The sequence below is a fragment of the Salvelinus alpinus genome, chromosome 17, assembly GCF_045679555.1.
Source record: "Salvelinus alpinus chromosome 17, SLU_Salpinus.1, whole genome shotgun sequence".
In the NCBI taxonomy this organism is placed as follows: Eukaryota; Metazoa; Chordata; class Actinopteri; order Salmoniformes; family Salmonidae; genus Salvelinus; species Salvelinus alpinus.
This window is the reverse complement of record NC_092102.1, coordinates 26,574,153-26,592,509: the sequence shown is the minus strand read 5'-3', so window position 1 is coordinate 26,592,509 and position 18,357 is coordinate 26,574,153. Positions and strand designations below refer to the sequence as shown.

At 43.9% G+C, this 18,357-nt stretch overlaps 1 protein-coding gene across 18 annotated transcripts; it reads right to left on the bottom strand.

The window, feature by feature from the left end:
* Positions 1 to 681: 681 nt before the first annotated feature.
* Positions 682 to 18,110, bottom strand: LOC139542597 (cyclin-dependent kinase 11B-like). 18 transcript variants are annotated; one of them, XM_071348216.1, is made up of 21 exons: positions 18,033 to 18,104; positions 17,353 to 17,389; positions 16,838 to 16,971; positions 16,274 to 16,413; positions 15,939 to 16,117; positions 15,665 to 15,809; positions 15,035 to 15,213; positions 14,761 to 14,886; positions 14,554 to 14,652; positions 14,245 to 14,343; positions 14,040 to 14,114; positions 13,626 to 13,840; positions 13,307 to 13,397; positions 11,618 to 11,739; positions 11,296 to 11,401; positions 10,883 to 11,004; positions 10,557 to 10,664; positions 9,594 to 9,710; positions 6,041 to 6,189; positions 1,533 to 1,722; positions 682 to 1,315 (listed from the first exon to the last, which is right to left on the bottom strand). In XM_071348216.1, the coding sequence occupies exons 3-21, from the start codon at positions 16,946 to 16,948 to the stop codon at positions 1,223 to 1,225; spliced, it is 2,466 nt and encodes an 821-aa protein (XP_071204317.1). In that variant the 5' UTR covers positions 16,949 to 16,971; positions 17,353 to 17,389; positions 18,033 to 18,104; the 3' UTR covers positions 682 to 1,222. The 18 variants fall into 18 exon arrangements, with proteins under 18 accessions (XP_071204317.1, XP_071204322.1, XP_071204321.1 ...); XM_071348221.1 differs by having other exon boundaries at positions 15,035 to 15,174; XM_071348220.1 differs by having other exon boundaries at positions 15,665 to 15,806.
* Between the last annotated feature and the right edge of the window lie 247 nt (positions 18,111 to 18,357).

Here is an 18,357-nt window from a genome sequence, read left to right as displayed (position 1 = left end):
GTCACAAGGGTCTGTAAACAATTCCTGGTAGCTGAAAATGTCCCAGTTCTTCCATGGCCTGCATACTCACCAGACATGTCACCATATTTGGGATGCTCTGGATCGAAAATGCGTAAACCAAAAACATTGTTTGCAGTCATATGAACTGTTTCAACCTTTATTTAGATATGAAACACCTAAGACATCCAGCTAGTTTAGTTATCCTTTAGGTGTCCCCAATGCTTTGCCTACTCATTTGACACATCAGGTGTAATACTCCACAGAAGGGCTTAGAGGGGACTCGCAGATAAACTGATTAATGCATGTCAATTTCTGCTGATTCTAAGGAGTACCCCATACGAGGGAAAGTTTTTCAACTGTTCCAGTCCGAGCAGCCAGCCGTATCCCAAGATTGAGAATGTATGGTTTATTTTCCTCTAGCTAGAAATCAAATAACTTGATGGTTTAGTCCTAAAAATCATGAGCCACTTCAACAACAAAGACAACCAGGGGCTCTTTCCCCTGAAATGTCCTGAGACAAAGTGTGCAGTGCAAAGGAGGACATCACTCTTGGACGGTTACTATAGAGCCGAGTTCAAGGCTGGAATTTGTGTTGGACTCGACGTCCTTTCTTTTTTTCTTTGGCAGGCAGTGTGTGGTGCTGTTTGCTTAGCTCAGACAGCATTTATAAATGCCAGCAAAAGAGTTTTACATTTTATTTCTAGCAAAAACATGTCATGGTATGTCAGCCGTCAGTCAAACAGTTAAGTCCTTACAATATGATGGAATGACATGGATCTAACGCTGCTTCATTATTATACAGTAGCTCCAGTACTCAAATACCAACCACTTAAAATCTGGTCCTTTTCCACAGTGTAAAAAAAAGGCGGAAAACAAAACATAAAGCCAATATGAGCTAAGCTACTTACAAATTGTAGTTTGGTTTCGATGCACTTGTCAGAGTCGAGAATGTTAAAAGAAGTGACGGTTTAACTGTTGGGATTCATCCATACGGAAAGAGACAATAAGCGGATTTGTCCGTGGTTCATGTCATGTAATGACCAGTCTGTACCCTCACAGGGTCACAGTGAGGGCAGTAAGCTGACCCCTGACACCGGAGGACATTCCCACAATAAGCCCAGCCACATTAAAACCTACATGTCCCATGACTCATTGTCTGGTCAGGTGACCATGCTAGTCTCTCTTTTTGCATACACAGGGTGTCCTGTCCTCCATGTGCAGCTCAGAACTTGAGGCTGAACCCTGGGCCCACAGCAGAAGCCCCTTGGTTGCTGGTGGTCAGATGGAAGCCGGTGTCTTTCAGGTCATCGTCACCCTGGAGAGACGACAAGCCACACACGTTAGCTGATGAGGTACATTGCTGTTATGCCACGGAAATAATGTATTCTAGAAACATAAGTAGTAAGCAGTGGGAGGATGTCTCGACAACACATAGTAGAGTGCTGTTGGTCTATAATCTGTGTAGGACAGAAACTGAGCTCAGATGTTAAACCCTGGTCGACATAGGGATGTAGAATTCAACCCAGCCTCACCAGCTGACTGTAGCCCAGGCCTCCCTCGGGGGGGCGCGGGCTGGTGCCCCTCTTCACCCTTTGTTGCTCGCTCTTGGCGGGCCAGGTGGGGAACATGGACGGGTCGATGGGCTGCGGCGTCTCCCGGAAATACTCGTGCTTCAGTGCCTCATCCGACAGGATCCTCTTGCTGGGGCAATAGGTGAGGAACCTTGGGGAAAGGGAAAAAGTCGAGGTCAGGGGTGGCAGAAATCACTCAAAACGGCAGCACTTCTGTCATCTGTATTAAAGCTTTCACAGAGCACATGGGGTCCCTCTCCATAGTCTAAAGCGGCGTCCTTTCCCTCATCTCATCACACAGGGTAAGTGAAAGCAACAAGCCTGACAATTACATTTTGACCTTCCGGGATTAATAAAGTTGTTTTGAAGGGTACGCCTTCCAAGAGTTATTTTACATCAGAGAAGTTGGAGAAAGCCGATGAGAAGAAGTCCCCTTTAAACTATTGAGATTAGGGCTGACCATATTTAGTCGACTGGTCGATTGTTTGATCGATCAAGATTTATTTAGCTAAGCAGTAGCAAAAATGTTTTAAATAAAGTATTGTGTACAACACACCTGTCTGATTTGCGCCTGTGAGTGGACTGATCTATTGTGGAGGCCGTGGGGATGGCACAGTCCATCAGTCTACAACATATGCTACTGAAACTGTATACAGTTATATTACATAAGAACAATGGTGCAACACTAACACAAATAATATTATTTTATAACAAAATGTGCCTTCTCCCGCGTTGGATAGTGGTCGCTGTCCTTGTTTCAGAAGCACATCTGTGCGCTGTTGAATTGGCGCCTTTCCCTAGACCATGTTGCCATGTGCCTAATAGCAAAGTTAACCAGCATATTGGTATTGAGAACAATGCGGCGGAGGCAGCAGCAGAATGAGGAGACGAGAAAACAGCCCTTGCCTTATTGTCGATGAAGAATTAGAGGAAACCCGAACTTAATGGAGGTTATTGATTATAGACCTATCTGTTAAATATGCCTGGCTTTATACATCATCAATATATCTAAAGAAATAAGACAGGTCCTGCTTCTGTTGCCTGTTTGTTTAATAGCCTACTGATTCCGTGAGCGCCAACCCTCATGCAACATGTCAAGTAAACAATTTCACAAATTCAGCTTTAAAAAAAACAATCTTTGCTGTAATAAAGGATTTATACTATCCCTTAGAACAGCCTCTCTGGTATTATTTATCATTTAGTGTTTACACTGTTCCAAAATAATATCTCTCCTCTTTCTTAATCTCCTTCTTGTTATTACTAGTATTATTAGGATCATTAGTAGTAGTCTTTATGATATGCTATAGGTCAGGCCCCATTGTGCCCTATTTGGACTGGATTAGTTTTAATGGGGAGGTCGGGTAACAAATTATGTGCACGAGCAAAAAACCCACATCTGTAATTTTAGTCCCGTTTGAATCTCCGTCAGTAATTTTTACATGGCAGGAGAGTAACAATTCCAGCCAGAATAGCAAGGTCCTCTGATAATACTAGACCTGTGCTAATCTACATCCTTGTGTTTTGAGAGAAATGTCTGACAGGTGAGAAAGTTTGACAGGTGTTGCTTGCGGTTTGCGCATGAAAACAGTAACTGAGTCGATAAATTAACTAAGTAGAAAGAGGAGGAAGGGAAGCGCTACTAAGGTACACTATAGTATATTTTGGTAGATAGAAGGTGCTCTTTGGTAAAAGGTGTAAATTGGTCATCAAAAAGAAAGGAGGACCAAGGCACTCTTCATATAATTAATTAAAATGCCTTTATTAGTATGGCATGTTCAATAGAAACAAAGTTGTTTAAAAACCTACGCGTTTTGGCTGCATGGCCTTCGTCAGGCCATGACGAAGGCCATGCAGCCGAAACGCGTAGGTTTTTAAACAACTTTGTTTCTATTGAACATGCCATACTAATAAAGGCATTTTAATTAATTATATGAAGAGTGCCTTGGTCCTCCTTTTTGAAAATTAACTAAGTAGTTCGCATAAACTATATATGAAATGGCCTACATGTAGCCTATCAATGTTTACAGTGAATGCTTTTGTTTACATGTTTTGTGCGTATTAATAGAATATTGCCAAATGCATCAAAATTGTGCCTATTTAATGCAACCCTTGCTGTTAATATTTACGCTTAAAATCACACTGTCAAAGTCATTATATTTTGGTACATCAGAATTACATTCATTTCCAATTAAACGCTGCGTTTGCCTTGCAGCATTGCGTTGCAAACGCAGTTGGATTTAACGGCTTGACAGAACTGGTAGCAGAAGGTGAATGTTGAACTTTTGTTGCACACATCCATATGATGCTGCATCTTATTTTGAGCAATGACTGTCGGTGTGATCTAAGCGTTAGACTTTCTCATCCATAGACCTAAAATGCATCGCAAGCGCAATTGCAATGTTCAGCTCACATCTGAAGGCTGGGAGGCATTTAGGACGTACTGCGGATCGCTAAAGATTATGATCACACTTCCTCAATATAAATATTATCGCGACACTACACGAAAGATGGTTTCTAAACCATACCAAACCAAGCTTGAGTTATCACCTGGACATGTTGAAATACTGTATATTCACAGCTAGAATAAAAACCTCCAAGCTTCCGTCATAACTGTCAATATATTGAAGAAAAAAAATCACAGGGGGCAATTTGGAAAAAACTAAATCACGTCCGAATTCTCCTCTGGAATAACGGACATTCTGGAGTAATAATTACATAACCAACGTTCTCTAGTAATACTAATCCTGTGCGAATAGCTATTCAGTCACGTGCACGCGATGCATACATATGTAACGTAAAGAGAACAGGGGTTAAAGGAATAAGGAATGTTTTTCCTAAACAAATTAGAGAATTCGGTAACAGAATTTTTCAGTCAGAAATGTCTGTAATTATGTTGCAGCTTCAGTAACACGGACAGCGCGATAAACACTAATGTTCTATGGTGGTCGCTGCAACAGGGAGGAGAAAGACAACGGGTGCTGGTCAGTCACGGTCTTATTTATTTTTACACAGCGCAGCAAGTCTGAGCCCAGCCCGGCACAATCAAATCAATTGCTGGTCGGACTCCCTCTAGTCATTTGTGTGTCTTAATTATTTAAGCATCAGACAAGCTCAGTTAATATAGTTGATTTGATTAAAACACATAGGATGTGTCAATATATGAAAAAATACCAATCGACTGGTCGAAAGAACATAACTTTTTTTTGTCTGGGACATCCCTAATTGAGATGCATACTTCGTCTGCAAGGTCATTATTCAGGTCACAGCTCTAAACTCCCCCCTACAGCCTGGTGCCATGGAGGAGTGTGATGTTCCAAACTGAAAAAGGACTGCCATGTCCATCCAGAAAGCCTACCCACTCAATGAATAGACTTACGCCAGTCCAGTTCTGCGGCTGAAGGAGGTCCAGCCTCCAGTCCAAACATAGACCACAGGGGGTCAGGGTCTAATGAGACGGCTAGCAGCCACTGGCCAGGGGTCATTACACTTCCTGGGTCATGTGACTGTTGCGGCATTCCACTCAGTTGGACTGGTGTCAAACTTCACCCAAAAGCTGACCCCAACCCCTCCCGTGGCCATACATGGCCACCCATTACGTGTGTGATGCAAATAATAGGGGTGTGAATGTTTAAACTAAATTGAGATCGTAGGCGTTTAGAAAAAAACCGAACTGAAAAACAATTTCTCACAAACTAAGTCTCTTTGCCGTGTTATAGCCTAACTAGATGATACGCTATAAAGGCCTAGGGAAAGTTGTGTATTTAAATAAAGGTGAACTTAAGGATACTTTGGTAAATATGCGAGATACAGATTACCAAGACATATGCGCACGGCTCTGCCTCCCTCATCCTCTCTCCATCTTGCTGGCTCGCCTGCTACTTTTCTTCGCCGATGATTCGAGTGTGTTCAGTCTTCGGTCAGTTGCGTTGAAAATATCCTAGCATATTCATTTATGATAGGCCCTGCTTTAATGCAGTTGTGAGACACACGCAAGCCAAGATATAAATACCAAAGCTGTGAAATGCAATACAGGTCTGGAGGAGGGCTGAAGTACTTTGATGCAACGCCAAAACGCTACTTCTCCATCCTGTTTATAGTCAGCTTGCCAATAGTGCAGTGACTTAGGCAGAAGACATGGAGAGCATATCACAGGGCAGACCTGACAGCAGACACACATTAGATCAAGGCATAGCAATGCTGATGTTAAACCTCCCGCTGAAAGAGTAAAGACAGACACACAATAGTTTTTCAGGTTGATGGACAATTAAGAATTAGGTACCAAAAAAAAAAAGCATTCTCTCACTTTAGATACACTGCTCAGTTGAGGTTGAATTTCAAGTAAGTCTGAGGTTTGGTGTAGGTGAGTTAGGTCAGATTTTTTTAATAGGTTAGTAATGAATGGTGTTGTAACTAACCATGTGGTTGAAATTGTTTGGGGTAAGTGCAAGTCTGAAGTTGAGTAGACGTACTTGTTCATGAGGTCGAAGCCCTGGTCTGAAAGCAGGGCTCCGAAGCGCTTGCGCATGTTGTTGTAGGGGTACTCTGTGAAAGTCATCTTCTTCACAGCAGGGAGCTCGTTGTAGCCCGGCCAAATCTTCTCGCTGGGCGACCCTAAGTCCTAGTGAGAACACGCATCAACACACCGACACAGAGTTATTATGTGTATATGAGGGGTGGTCCCCATTTTGTCTGGTATGTTCAGAACTGCTAAGGGAGGAGTACTGGAGCACAGTCAAGACCACATCTTTTAATCTGAGTTTTACGGTTTAGCCCAGTCAGACAAGCGCCACAGACAAGACCGTTACGTCACACTGTCTAAAAGAGACTGGGTCATTGAACCGCAGTGAAAAATAGATTGTGCCGTCAAATTAAATCCATTTAATCTGACTATATTATATTCCTTACTCTGCAACACTGTGGGGAGATCATAAAACTGCAAAACTCACAAAAACGTGGTGGCTATCAAGAATGTATGCAGATGTACAGTACCAGTCAAAAGTTTGGACACCTACTCATTCAAGAATTTCTTTATTAAAAATTTTTTTTTTTACATTGTAGAATAATAGTGAAGACATCAGAACTATGAACACATGGAATCATGAAGACACCAAAAAAGTTAAATCAATATATATTTGATAATCTTCAAAGTAGTAACCCTTTGCCTTGACAGCTTTGCACACATTGGCATTCTCTCAACCAGCTTCACCTGGAATCCTTTTCCAACAGTCTCGAAGGAGTTCCCACATAAGCTGAGCACACCGGCTCCGACGCTCGTCGGATGTGGCAGGGCTTGCAAACTATTACGGACTACAAAGGGAAGCACAGCCGCGATGCTAGCTTCGAGTCAAGCAACACCAATTTGCATACTGCCCCAACAGATCCACAGAAGATGCCATCTCTATTGCACTCCACACTGCCCTTTCACACCTGAATAAAAGGAACACCTATGTGAGAATGCTATTCATTGACGACAGCTCAGCGTTCAACACCATAGTGCCCTCAAAGCTCATAACTAAGCTAAGGACCCTGGGACTAAACACCTCCCTGTGCAACAGGATGCTGCACTTCCTGATGGGCCTCCCCCAGGTAATAAGGGTAAGTAACAACACGCTGATCCTCAACACAGAGGCCCCTCAGGGGTGCGTGCTCAGTCCCCTCTTGTACTCCCTGTTCACCCATGACTGCATGGCCAAGCACAACTCCAACACCATCATTAAGTTTGCCGACAACACAACAGTAGTAGGACTGATCACCGACAATGATGAGACAGCCTATAGAGAGGTGGTCAGAGACCCGGCCATGTGGTGCCAGGATAACAATCTCTCCCTCAACGTGATCAAGAAAAAAAGAGATGATTGTGGACTACAGAAAAGGAGGGCCGAGCACGCCCCCATTCTCATCGACAGAGCTGTAGTGGAGCAGGTTGAGAGCTTCAAGTTCCTTGGTGTCCACATCACCAACAAACTACATTGGTCCAAACACACCAAGACAGTCATGAAGAGGGCACGACAATGCCTATTCCCCCTCAGGAGACTGAAAAGATTTGGCATGGGTCCTCAGATCTTCAAAAAGTTATACAGCTGCACCAACGAATCATGACTGGTTGCATCACCGCCTGGTACGGCAACTGCACCATCGAATCATGACTGGTTGCATCACCGCCTGGTACGGCAACTGCTCGGCCTCCAACCGCAAGGCACTACAGGAGGGTAGTGCGTAGGCCCAGTACATCACCGGGGGCAAGCTTCCTGCCATCCAGTACCTCCATACCCGGCAGGTGTCAGAGAAAGTCCCAAAAAATTGCCAAAGACCCCAGCAACCATAGTCCAAGACTTTCCCTCTGCTACCACACGGCAAGCAGTGGCAGAGAGTCAAGTCTAGGTCCAAAAGGCTTCTTAACAAGCCATAAGACTGAACAGCTAATCAAATGGCTACCTGGACTATTTGCCTTGTCCCCTCCCCCCATTTGTAAATTTTTGAAACTGCTGCTACTCTGTTTATTATCCATGCATAGTCACTTAACCTCTACCTACATGCATATATATTACCTCGACTAACCGTTGCTGTATATAGCTTGTATATAGCCTCGCTACTGTTATTTTATTGTTGCTCCTTAGTAAAAATGTTTACTTAAGTTTCTTAGTAAATACTTTAACACTTTGAATTTTCTTAAAACTGTTGTTGGTTAAGGGCTTGTAAAGTAAGCATTTCACTGTAAGGTCTACACCTGTTGTATTTGGCGCATGTGACAAATACAATTTGACTTGATTTTGATGGCTAGTTTACCTTCACTCTGTGGTCCAACTCATCACAAACTATCTCAATTGGTTTAAAGTTGGGTGATTGTGGAGGCCAGGTCATCTGATGCAGCACTCCATCACTATCTTTCTTGGTCAAATAGCCCTTACACAGCCTGGAGGTGTGTTGGGTCATTGTGCTGTTGAAAAACAAGGAGGAGAGCATATCGCTGATTGCTGTGGTAGCCATGCTGGTTAAGTGTGCCTTGAATTCTAAATAAATCAGACAGTATCACCAGCAAAGCACCCCCACACCTCCTCCATGCTTCATGGTGGGAACCACATTTGCAGACATCCAGTCACACAAAAGAAATCTCAAATGTGGAGACCAAAGGACAGATTTCCATTGGTCTAATGTCCATTGTTCGTGTTTCTTGGCCCAAGTAAGTCTCTTCTTCCTTTAGTAGTGGTTTCTTTGCAGCAATTTTACCATAAAGGCCTGATTCAAGCAGTCTCCTCTGAACAGTTAATGTTGAGATGTGTCTGTTACTTGAACTCTGTGAAGCATTTAATTGGACTGCAATCTGAGGCTGGTAACTCTAATGAACTTATCCTCTGCAGCAGAGGTAACTCTGGGTCTTCCATTCCTGTGGCGATCCTCACGAGAGCCATTTTCATCATAGCGCTTTATGGTTTTTGCGACTGCGCTTGAAGAAAATGTCAAAGTTCTTGAAATGTTCCAGATTTACTGACCCTCATGTCTTAAAGTAATGATGGACTGTCGTTTCTCTTTGCTTATTTGAGCTGTTCTTGCCATAATATGGACTTGGTCTTTTACCAAATATGGCTCTCTTCTATATACCACCCCCATACCTTGTCACAACACAACCAATTGGCTCAAACAATAAGGAAAGAAATTCCAGAAATTAACTTTGAACAAGGCACACCTGTTTATTGAAATGCATTCCAGATGACTACCTCAAAGCTGGTTGAGAGAATGCCAAGAGCGTGCAAGCTGTCAAAGGCAAAAGGTGGCTACATTCAAGAATATTAAATATATTTGGATTTGTTTAACACTTTTTTGGTTACTACATGATTCCATGTGTTATTTCATAGTTTTGATGTCTTCACTATTATTCTACAATGTAGAAAATTGTAAAAATAAGGAAAAACCCTGGCATGAGTAGCGGTGTCCAAACTTTTGACTGGTACTGTAGGAGTGGGGTAAAGTACTATTACGTTCCAGACAGTATGAGGTAAAATGGTACTTCTTGAATTAGCTAACCTTAAATATCTTGTTAATTTGGTCGATTTCAGATTTTCCAGGGAAGAGAGGTTTCTGGGTAAGGAGCTCTCCAAATATGCAGCCCACAGACCACATGTCCACAGCTGTGGAGTACTCCTGTGGAGAGAAAAACACACGCTAAAACCACAGTATTCCAAGGAACAGACAGCACTACATGAGTCTGGGTTGGAGTGTTTAGTCTGGGCAAGGACAAGCTTTGACTTGGTGCTGTGTGTATGTAGTCTTGGGATATGTTCAGAACCATACTTCTACAATATTTGAAGGTGTACGAAGTATGTGTTGCGTTGTCTGGGTGTGGTAAGGTTCACAGTCAGGCAGGGACTTGTTTAGGGTTTAGAAAGGCACCATTTTGACTGTAGAGGGTCTTTGATGTTTGAGACATTTTGACTCAGTTGTTCTGCGTCTTTGTAGACCAGAGGTATTTTGACAGTATTCTTGTGTCTCCGAATACAGGTGTGTAATCTCGTTCCCAGCCACTTCTGCCCAAATGTGAAGAGTCTGGTAGACCAACACGCCAAACTTGGCCTTCGTTAGCCAATACAGAAAGACCATCAGAAGCTCCCGGTGCATAGGCTTCATCTATCAACCAATCGTCTACCACAACACCTTCCCCCTAACCCTCCCCATAAGCTAGTACACCACAAGCACAGAGCTATCTACATCTCGCAGTCATGTGATTCGCAAAAATGTTATTATGATAAATACTTTACTCAGTAATGTCACTCCCATATTATTCTATGGTCATTCCCACCAAGGCCAAATTTGAATCGTTGATGTACCAGGCGTATATGCGATGTGCTCAATAGCCTGGGAACGAGGTTAGTTACAGTGTGGCTATGTTGCCCGAGACACTGATCAAAAGGTCGGTTTTGCATGTCATCCAACAAATTATCATTAGGATTTGGGGAGGGTAAACTGATTCCAGATCAAGTCCCGACTCACTTTGGCTCCCAGCAGCAGCTCTGGAGAACGGTACCACAGTGTCACCACCACAGGCGTGTAGGGCTTCAGGGGAGAACCATACTCACGGGCCAGACCAAAGTCCCCCACCTAGAAGAGTGCAACAAACATTTCAAAGATGACTATGAAGCAAGCACACCCTCTCACGCACATTAACATCATTATTCTTTGTCATCAACAAGCCTAGAAATTCTTCATCCGAGCCATGGATGACCTAATCCTCATCTGAAGTTCCCAACCCACAGTGGTTTTAATGTTAATATAAATGGGACATAGCATAATACAATACAATAAGACATCTATGGCACCTTAAGGATCCCCTTGTGGCTGAGCAGCAGGTTGGAGGTCTTCAGGTCGCGGTGGAGGATCCAGTTGTCGTGGAGATGGCGGACGCCTCGCAGCAGTTGGATCATCAGGGTCTTCACTTCGCCTGAGGCCAACGAAAAAGAGGAAACAAGAGACATGAGTTCATAAACATTAAAACAATCTTTTAAACCCCAGACCACATCGTCTGGGAAGAAGGACTAACCCTTGTGGTAGCATGGTCACCACAGAAGAATGACAACATTTGCTAGGTAAACAAAGGGAACCCACCAGAGCACACGTTTCATTTCTATTCCAAACAGAGCACCACTTGCCTAGCCACATGATATGGGAAAATGGCTGGTGGACATTTGTATACCGCATTTAGTCCAACTCAAACTGTACCCCACAAAGTTACCTGGCAGGAAAGGCTGTTTCATGGTCTCCATCAAGCTCTTCAGGTCGTGCTCCACGTAGTTCATAACAATGTAGATCTTGTCCATGTTGCTTCCAACAACGATTTCCTAACATGGGAGAAAACGGGATTAAGTACAAGTTCAGCTATCACTAGTATACATTGCTCTTTTATCCATTTTATTACTTGAATTTGTGCTACACTTTCAGATGAAAGGAGCTAAACAAAACTAATTTCTAAATATTGGAGGGGGGCTCCCTCTAAATCAGGTGTGTGACGCTCACCATAGAAATAGAATACCAATATGTATTTCTATGCTCCTCACCCTGACAGTGACGATGTTGGGGTGCTGGGCCTTCAGAATGGTGTTGATCTCTCTCAGAGACGTGATGGGGAAACCTTCTTTCTCCTTCTCCATCTTCAAACGCTTCAAGGCTACAATCTCATCTGAAAGGGAAAGGTGTGTTTTAGTGTGTGTCCGAGTCCAGGGATGGATTGGAAATCGATTGCAAGGTAGCCCACAGTGACTTCGGGAAAGTATTCATTCCCCTTGACTTTTTCAAAATTTTATTACGTTACAGCCTTATTCTAAAATGGATTCGTTTTTTCCCCTCATCAATTGACACACAATAACCCATAATGACAAAGCAAAAACAGGTTTTTAGGAATGTTTGCAAATGTAATAAAAATAAATATCACGTAAATATTCAGACCATTTACTCAGTAATTTGTTGAAGCACCTTTGGCAGCGATTACAAGCTTGGCACATCTGTATTTGGGGAGTTTCTCCCATTCTCTGCAGATCCTCTCAAGCTCTGTCAGGTTGAATGGGGAGCGTTGCTGCACACCTATTTTCAGGTCTCTCCAGATATGTTTGATCGGGTTCAAGTCTGGGCTCTGGCTGGGCCACTCAAGGACAATAAGATACTTGTCCCGAAGCCACTCCTGCGTTGTCTTGGCTGTGCTTAGGGTCGTTGTCTTGTTGGAAGGTGAACCTTTGCCCCAGTCTGAGGTCCTGAGCAGGTTTTCATCAAGGATCTCGCTGTACTTTGCTCTGTTCATCTTTCCCTCGATCCCGACTTGTCTCAGTCCCTGCCGCTGAAAAACATCCCAACAGCATGATGCTGCCACCACCTTGCTTCACCATTGGGATGGTGCCAGGTTTCCTCCAGATGTGATACTTGGGATTCAGGCCAAAGAGATCAATGTTGGTTTCATCAGACCAGAGAATCTTGTTTCTCCTGGTCTGAGAGTCCTTTAGGTGCCATTTGGTAAATTTCAAGCGGGCTGTCACGTGCCTTTTACTGAGGAGTGGCTTCCGTCTGTGCACTAGCATAAAGACCTGATTGGTGTAATTCTGCAGAGATGTTGTCCTTCTGGAAGGTTCATCCATCTCCACAGAGGAACTCTGGAGCGCTTTCAGATGACCATCGGGTTCTTGGTCACCTCCTTGACCAAAGAAAGCCCTTCTCCCTGATCGCTCAGTTTGGCCGGGCGGCCAGCTCTAGGAAATGTCTTGGTGGTTCCGAAGTTCTTCCATTTAAGAATGATGGAGGCCACTGTGTTCCTGGGGACCTTCAATGCTGCAGACATTTTTTGGTACCCTTCCCCAGATCTGTGCCTCCACAATTCTGTCTCGGAACTCTACAGACAATTCCTTTTTGCTCTGTCATGCACTGTCAACTGTGGGACCTTATATAGACAGGTATGTGCCTTTCCAAATCATATCCAATCAACTGAATTTACCACAGGTGGACTCCAATCAAGATGTAGAAACATCTCAAGGATGATCAATGGAAACAGGATGCACCTGAGCTCAATTTCAAGTCTCATAGCAGAGTCTGAATACTTATGTAAATAAGGTATCTGTTCTTCAATTTGTATTGAATTTGCACAATTGTTTTTGGTGTAGAATGATGAGGAAAACTAATTTAATCAATTTTAGAATAAGGCTGTAAAGAACCAGGATGTGGAAAAAGTGAAAGGGTCTGAATACTTTCCGAATGCACTGTACCTGTTTTTTTGTCCTTGGCCCTGTACACCACACCGTAGGTCCCTTCCTCGATGCGATTAAGACACTGGAACTCCTCCACACTGCGACACCCCTGGAAAAGACAGGAAACCAATCTCAATCAATACGTCTCTATACGATTTGCATGTGTGTACAGGTCTGGGTCAAATATGTTTTCGTTTTCTGTCAAATACTTGAGCATTTCTTGGAATATTCTAATGGGACCCAATATACATGGTAAGCTAGGTCTAGTGCACCTCAGGTATTTGAAATAAAACAAACATGTATTTAACCCAGGTGTGGTGTGCTGCCAAACACAGACCTGTAGAGCTGGCAGGTACTTGGGCAGCTCCTTCTTTAGCTCCACCGGGGAGATGGGAGGAGAGTCAGGGATGTAGTTCTCCTCAGGTTCAGGGGTGGCTGAGTGGGAGTGGGACACCGACTGGGGGGTGACGTCTCCCTCCCCTGCTTCCTCCTCCTCCTCTTCCTCCTCCTCTCCACTTTCCTCAGTGTCATGGTCAAATCGTGACTCAGGCACTGGGATGGTTAATGAGGGGGCAGTTACAACTTATAGAAACAGGACAAAATAGCATCTAGCAGCTGGTTGAGAATACCTCCTAACCTTTTTAGATAAACAAGCTTGAAGACCAGTCAAAACAAACTTTACTCTTAGACATGACATAATAATACCTGTTCAAATGACTGCCACCAGACAAATGGAGTGCAAAATGCCTACCTGGAGCAATATGGTTGCTGTTCTCTCTTTCTTCCTCAAACTCTTCCTCAGACCGCTCGTCTTCACTCACATCACCTGAAACACAGACAATGGGTGGGTCAGAGCCATGTCACCGTGACAACACCGTAATGGTAGTCAGGGATAAGACATGCGCACGATCACGCACACAATCACAATAACAGAGACAGACATAAATTCAGCAGACCTGCAGTCTGGTCAGATTCTCCTGAGCCCGAACCCGATTCCTCTTCCTCGCTGCTAGATCCATCATCATTCTCCTCATCATCCGAGCCTGACCCTGAACCTAGGAAAGAGAAATCCACTCCGTGTCACAGCCAAACTACCCACATTGACATAACACAAGGAGACGTGTCTTGACTGAATATCTATAACAGAACTCTGTTACTGATTAAACATCAGTAGGAGTGTGCTTTGTTTTCATTCCTTTTTTGTGATGCCAATCTGGTGTAAAGTGACAGTGGGGTATGTTGCGACTGTAAATGAGTGTGTCTACCTAAGGAGGACTCTCCTGTACTGGTCTTCCTCTCACTGTCACTGATGTCCTGGAGGTCTGAGAGAAGGTCCTTGTCCTCAGGCTTCTCATCCTTTGCCGCTGGACAACAAACACAAGCACCCCATTATAAGTCATGGATTTAATTTATTTTGAACTACCACCAAAGCAATATTTTCTAAAACCAACTTGATTGGTTAGTCTCATCACCAGTTCTGTGTGGCTCGCTGTTTTGCTCCAGTCTATCCCGGGGAGCCTGGTTAGGGCTGCGACTGCGGTGGCTCTGTTTGGGCTTGTCACCGTACTCATCGGGCAGCGCACGGTGGTGGGACGGAACTGTCAGAGGGGGACAACACATTTAGCTTCCCTCACCAACAGAGTGCCCTTTCTTACATCAAAAGACGTACATCATTCACGCACACTCTAAAGCTATAAACTTTAGCCTTGTGTGTGTGTGTGTGAATACGCATGTGTGAAGCCTGACCTTCTCGGCGCACCTCGCGCTCTTTCCGGCGCTCCTCTGCCCTTCTCTCCCTCTCCTTCTGCTCACGCTGCTCCTTCTGCTGCTGCTCGCGGAGCTTGCGGTCCCTCTCGCGCTGGCGCTCCACCTGCTCCAACCTGTCCCTGTAGTCCGGGGAAGACGGGGGAATCCTGTCAGGAGCTCTCCAGAAACCCAAAAGCCACCCACCCCACACCGTTAATGTCTGCTTCAGGGAAGGGGAAGAGTACAGTATACAGTGTGACAGGTAACTGCACAGTAAACGTGATGACTGAGCAGTGATTGTTTGAGGATCTGCAAGTTTAAAAGTAGACTAAGCAATATGACATCACAAGACAGTGGGGCGATACGCATTAATAAAAAAATGCGGATGTTGTTTTTTGGTAGTCTTTGCTCTTGAAACTTTTGTTCCAACTTGCCCCACTCATAAAAGGTCATATTCTGATAGAGGTGTACAGTATGAGATGCCACTGATTAACAGACATGTTGAGAACTTAATATTTTTGAACACAAGTGATTTGTTCTGTTGTACACATTTGCTAATACAATCCACGCTAATACACCCAACTGTGTGTGTGTGTGTGTGCATGTACGGTCACAGTAGTCGGTGGTCACCTCTCTCTGCGGGATTGTGCTCTGGCCTGTTCCCTGCGTTTCTGCCTCTCCCAGTCTCGCCGGGCCTTGTCTTGCTCCTCCCACTGCCGCTTTCTGCGCTCACTCTCCCTGTCCTTGTCTTTGGGCCGAACGCGTTTCCCTGCTGCTGTGATAAATACAAAATGTGATAGAGTGCTAATAGGTGCTACATATGCATAAATACAGTTTAACACTACCTGATCCAGGCCCTATTGCAGCATTCTACAGCGATACACGTCCCAGGATGGCAACGTACCTCCTTCAGCAGAGTGACTGCGGCGGCGTCTCTTGTCCTTTCTTTTCTCCTCCTTTCTGTGGTGAGATTTGTCTTTTCTGGTAATTTGCTGGGGAGGCTTTATTGCCAGCGATTCATCCTCTTCTCCCCTGGAATTGGGAAGACTGTCTAGTGCCAACGACTCAACAAACAGGCTGCCCCTGTGCATAGCAGGGTGGCGTTCAGTTGGGACAAAAATGGGAGAAAATGTATTCAAAAGGAATAAGTTCAGTTTTGAAACACATTTTTTTTTCCATTATCTGGCCCGCCTGAACGTGACCCCAATTCCCACGGCTCTTTTTTCGTATCCCCTTTACCTGTCCTCTGTGGAATCTTCCCGTATGTACGGGGAATTCCGGATTGTTATTTCCATTTTTTTATCCCGTAGTTCTCCTTCTTCCGGAGTGTCCCGTTTGGCTTCCCGATCATCCGTCTGTGGAACAGGGCACGGAACGCACTGGACAAGACATGAGAAAGAGGGGACATTATACCCATTCCCCCCAAAAAACATGTAAAAAAAGTATGGTAACCATAACAATGATTGATTGCAAATATGGTAAGATTACAATAAAGTGAGGCACTGGTACAGCTCTAGTCTGTGATACATTTCGATAAACATGATCAAATCAAAAATGGGAACCAGCATCCTCTGATGGGGAAGAGAAACAATGTGCCCCAAATCAACCCCTAGACCATCGTCAGGTGGAGATCTGAGCTATCGAATGTGTGTAAGCAATATGGCAAACATTTCACCTAGTTTATCAGGGGGCAAGGTGGAGCCATTTCCACATTCCTTATCCCAAACTCTTTTCATATCTCCCCAAGTGTATAGGGTGTACTAGGGTCAGTTTGGGGCACCACAGCATTTCTCTTCCGTTTACATTTTTCAGACGTTTGGGCTCCGTACTCTCCTCCAGCTCCCGTCTGCGTTTCTTCTCTTGGAGAATTTCGTCGAGTGTTTTCACTTTCCAGGTGTCCTTTTCGTCCCCCATCAGCACCCGCTCGCCGCCGCCTGCTACAGAGACAGAGACCCCCTGCTTCAGACTAACATGGAGGGCAATGGAAGAGCAGTGTGCACTGGTGTCATGTTAGTGGCAACTGTGGTATTCATGTGCAAAGATTTCATTTCTGTTCATTAGGTATGTGATGTAGGCCTGCATGTTGCCTTTGAACTGTGGAATGTACTGTCCAATGCATGCGTTTCATGATTTGCGCAAAGGTGTACATAGCTACACACACACACTATTTCACACCTCGGGACAAGAGGGTTGTACGAATAAGAATTTGATGGGTGATAGTCAAGATGGGTCTTGCCCAGGATATAGAATTTTTTCCCCATCGTATAAGGGTTGTATGGGAGAGGCTCAAGTTTGTAGCCTATAATTTCTGTTGTTACCTGAGTAGCGCCTCGTATCATATCCATAGCAGTTTCACTGGTACAAAATAAAAATAAATCCAAAAATGGAAGGAAAACGTCGGTGGGAGAGAAGTCATACGTCCAAGTCAAATAGAGAGATCTACACACACGTTGCGTGAAACCGCACTGTGTAATGCTAAATGTGAACTGAATCTATGAAATATTACTCGCCGACACTCCTTACGTCACTACGTTACATTATAAGTATACTGCATAACTAGCTTTAATTCACTAGTTAGCTAGCTAGGCCCGTTGTCATAAATAAACCAACTCTAAACGTTACGTGATACCAATTAACGTACTATTGCTTACAGCTAACGGTAGCGTAAGAAAAATGCTCAATTACTACTAAGTTAGCTACTGTATACTAACCCGTGGCGGTCGTTAATTAACATCTGAAAGTGTACCTAGCTGCATGCGTCTTGTAACTAGTAAGCTAGTCAGGTGCAGTCAGAGCCACATATATAGAGAGTGTTCTGGTTAGGTGCTAACGTATGCTAATAAGCTAACATTAGCATTGGCGAGAAATGAAGGCGCTGGTGACAATAGGTTTTAGTTTTTTTTCCAGGAGAAAATTATAATTCGTCTCCTCTCAATAAATCTGAAGTGGGTTAACTGAAGACTTTTTAATCCTTTGCATTACAAATGATTAAACAAACCTGAAATATACTCCGCGCAATCTTGGACAACCGGAAGACTGAAACGCTTCCTTCTTCTTCTAAAGGTCATACAATTACTTCCAGTTAATATTTCTTCGCTGGTTTTTGAAGCTAAGAGAACACCTTACTGCCATCACCTGGACAGGAGTTCCAACGGTTTCTAGGTGCAAAACGACAGATACAGTACAAGCAAACAAATAACAATATAATGCAGAAGAAAAATATATTTTATTAATCACGTGCATAACATTATCGATTATTAAACATCATTACATCTCAGATAAAATTCACATGAACAGCTCCCCAAAATATACAATTAGGATCC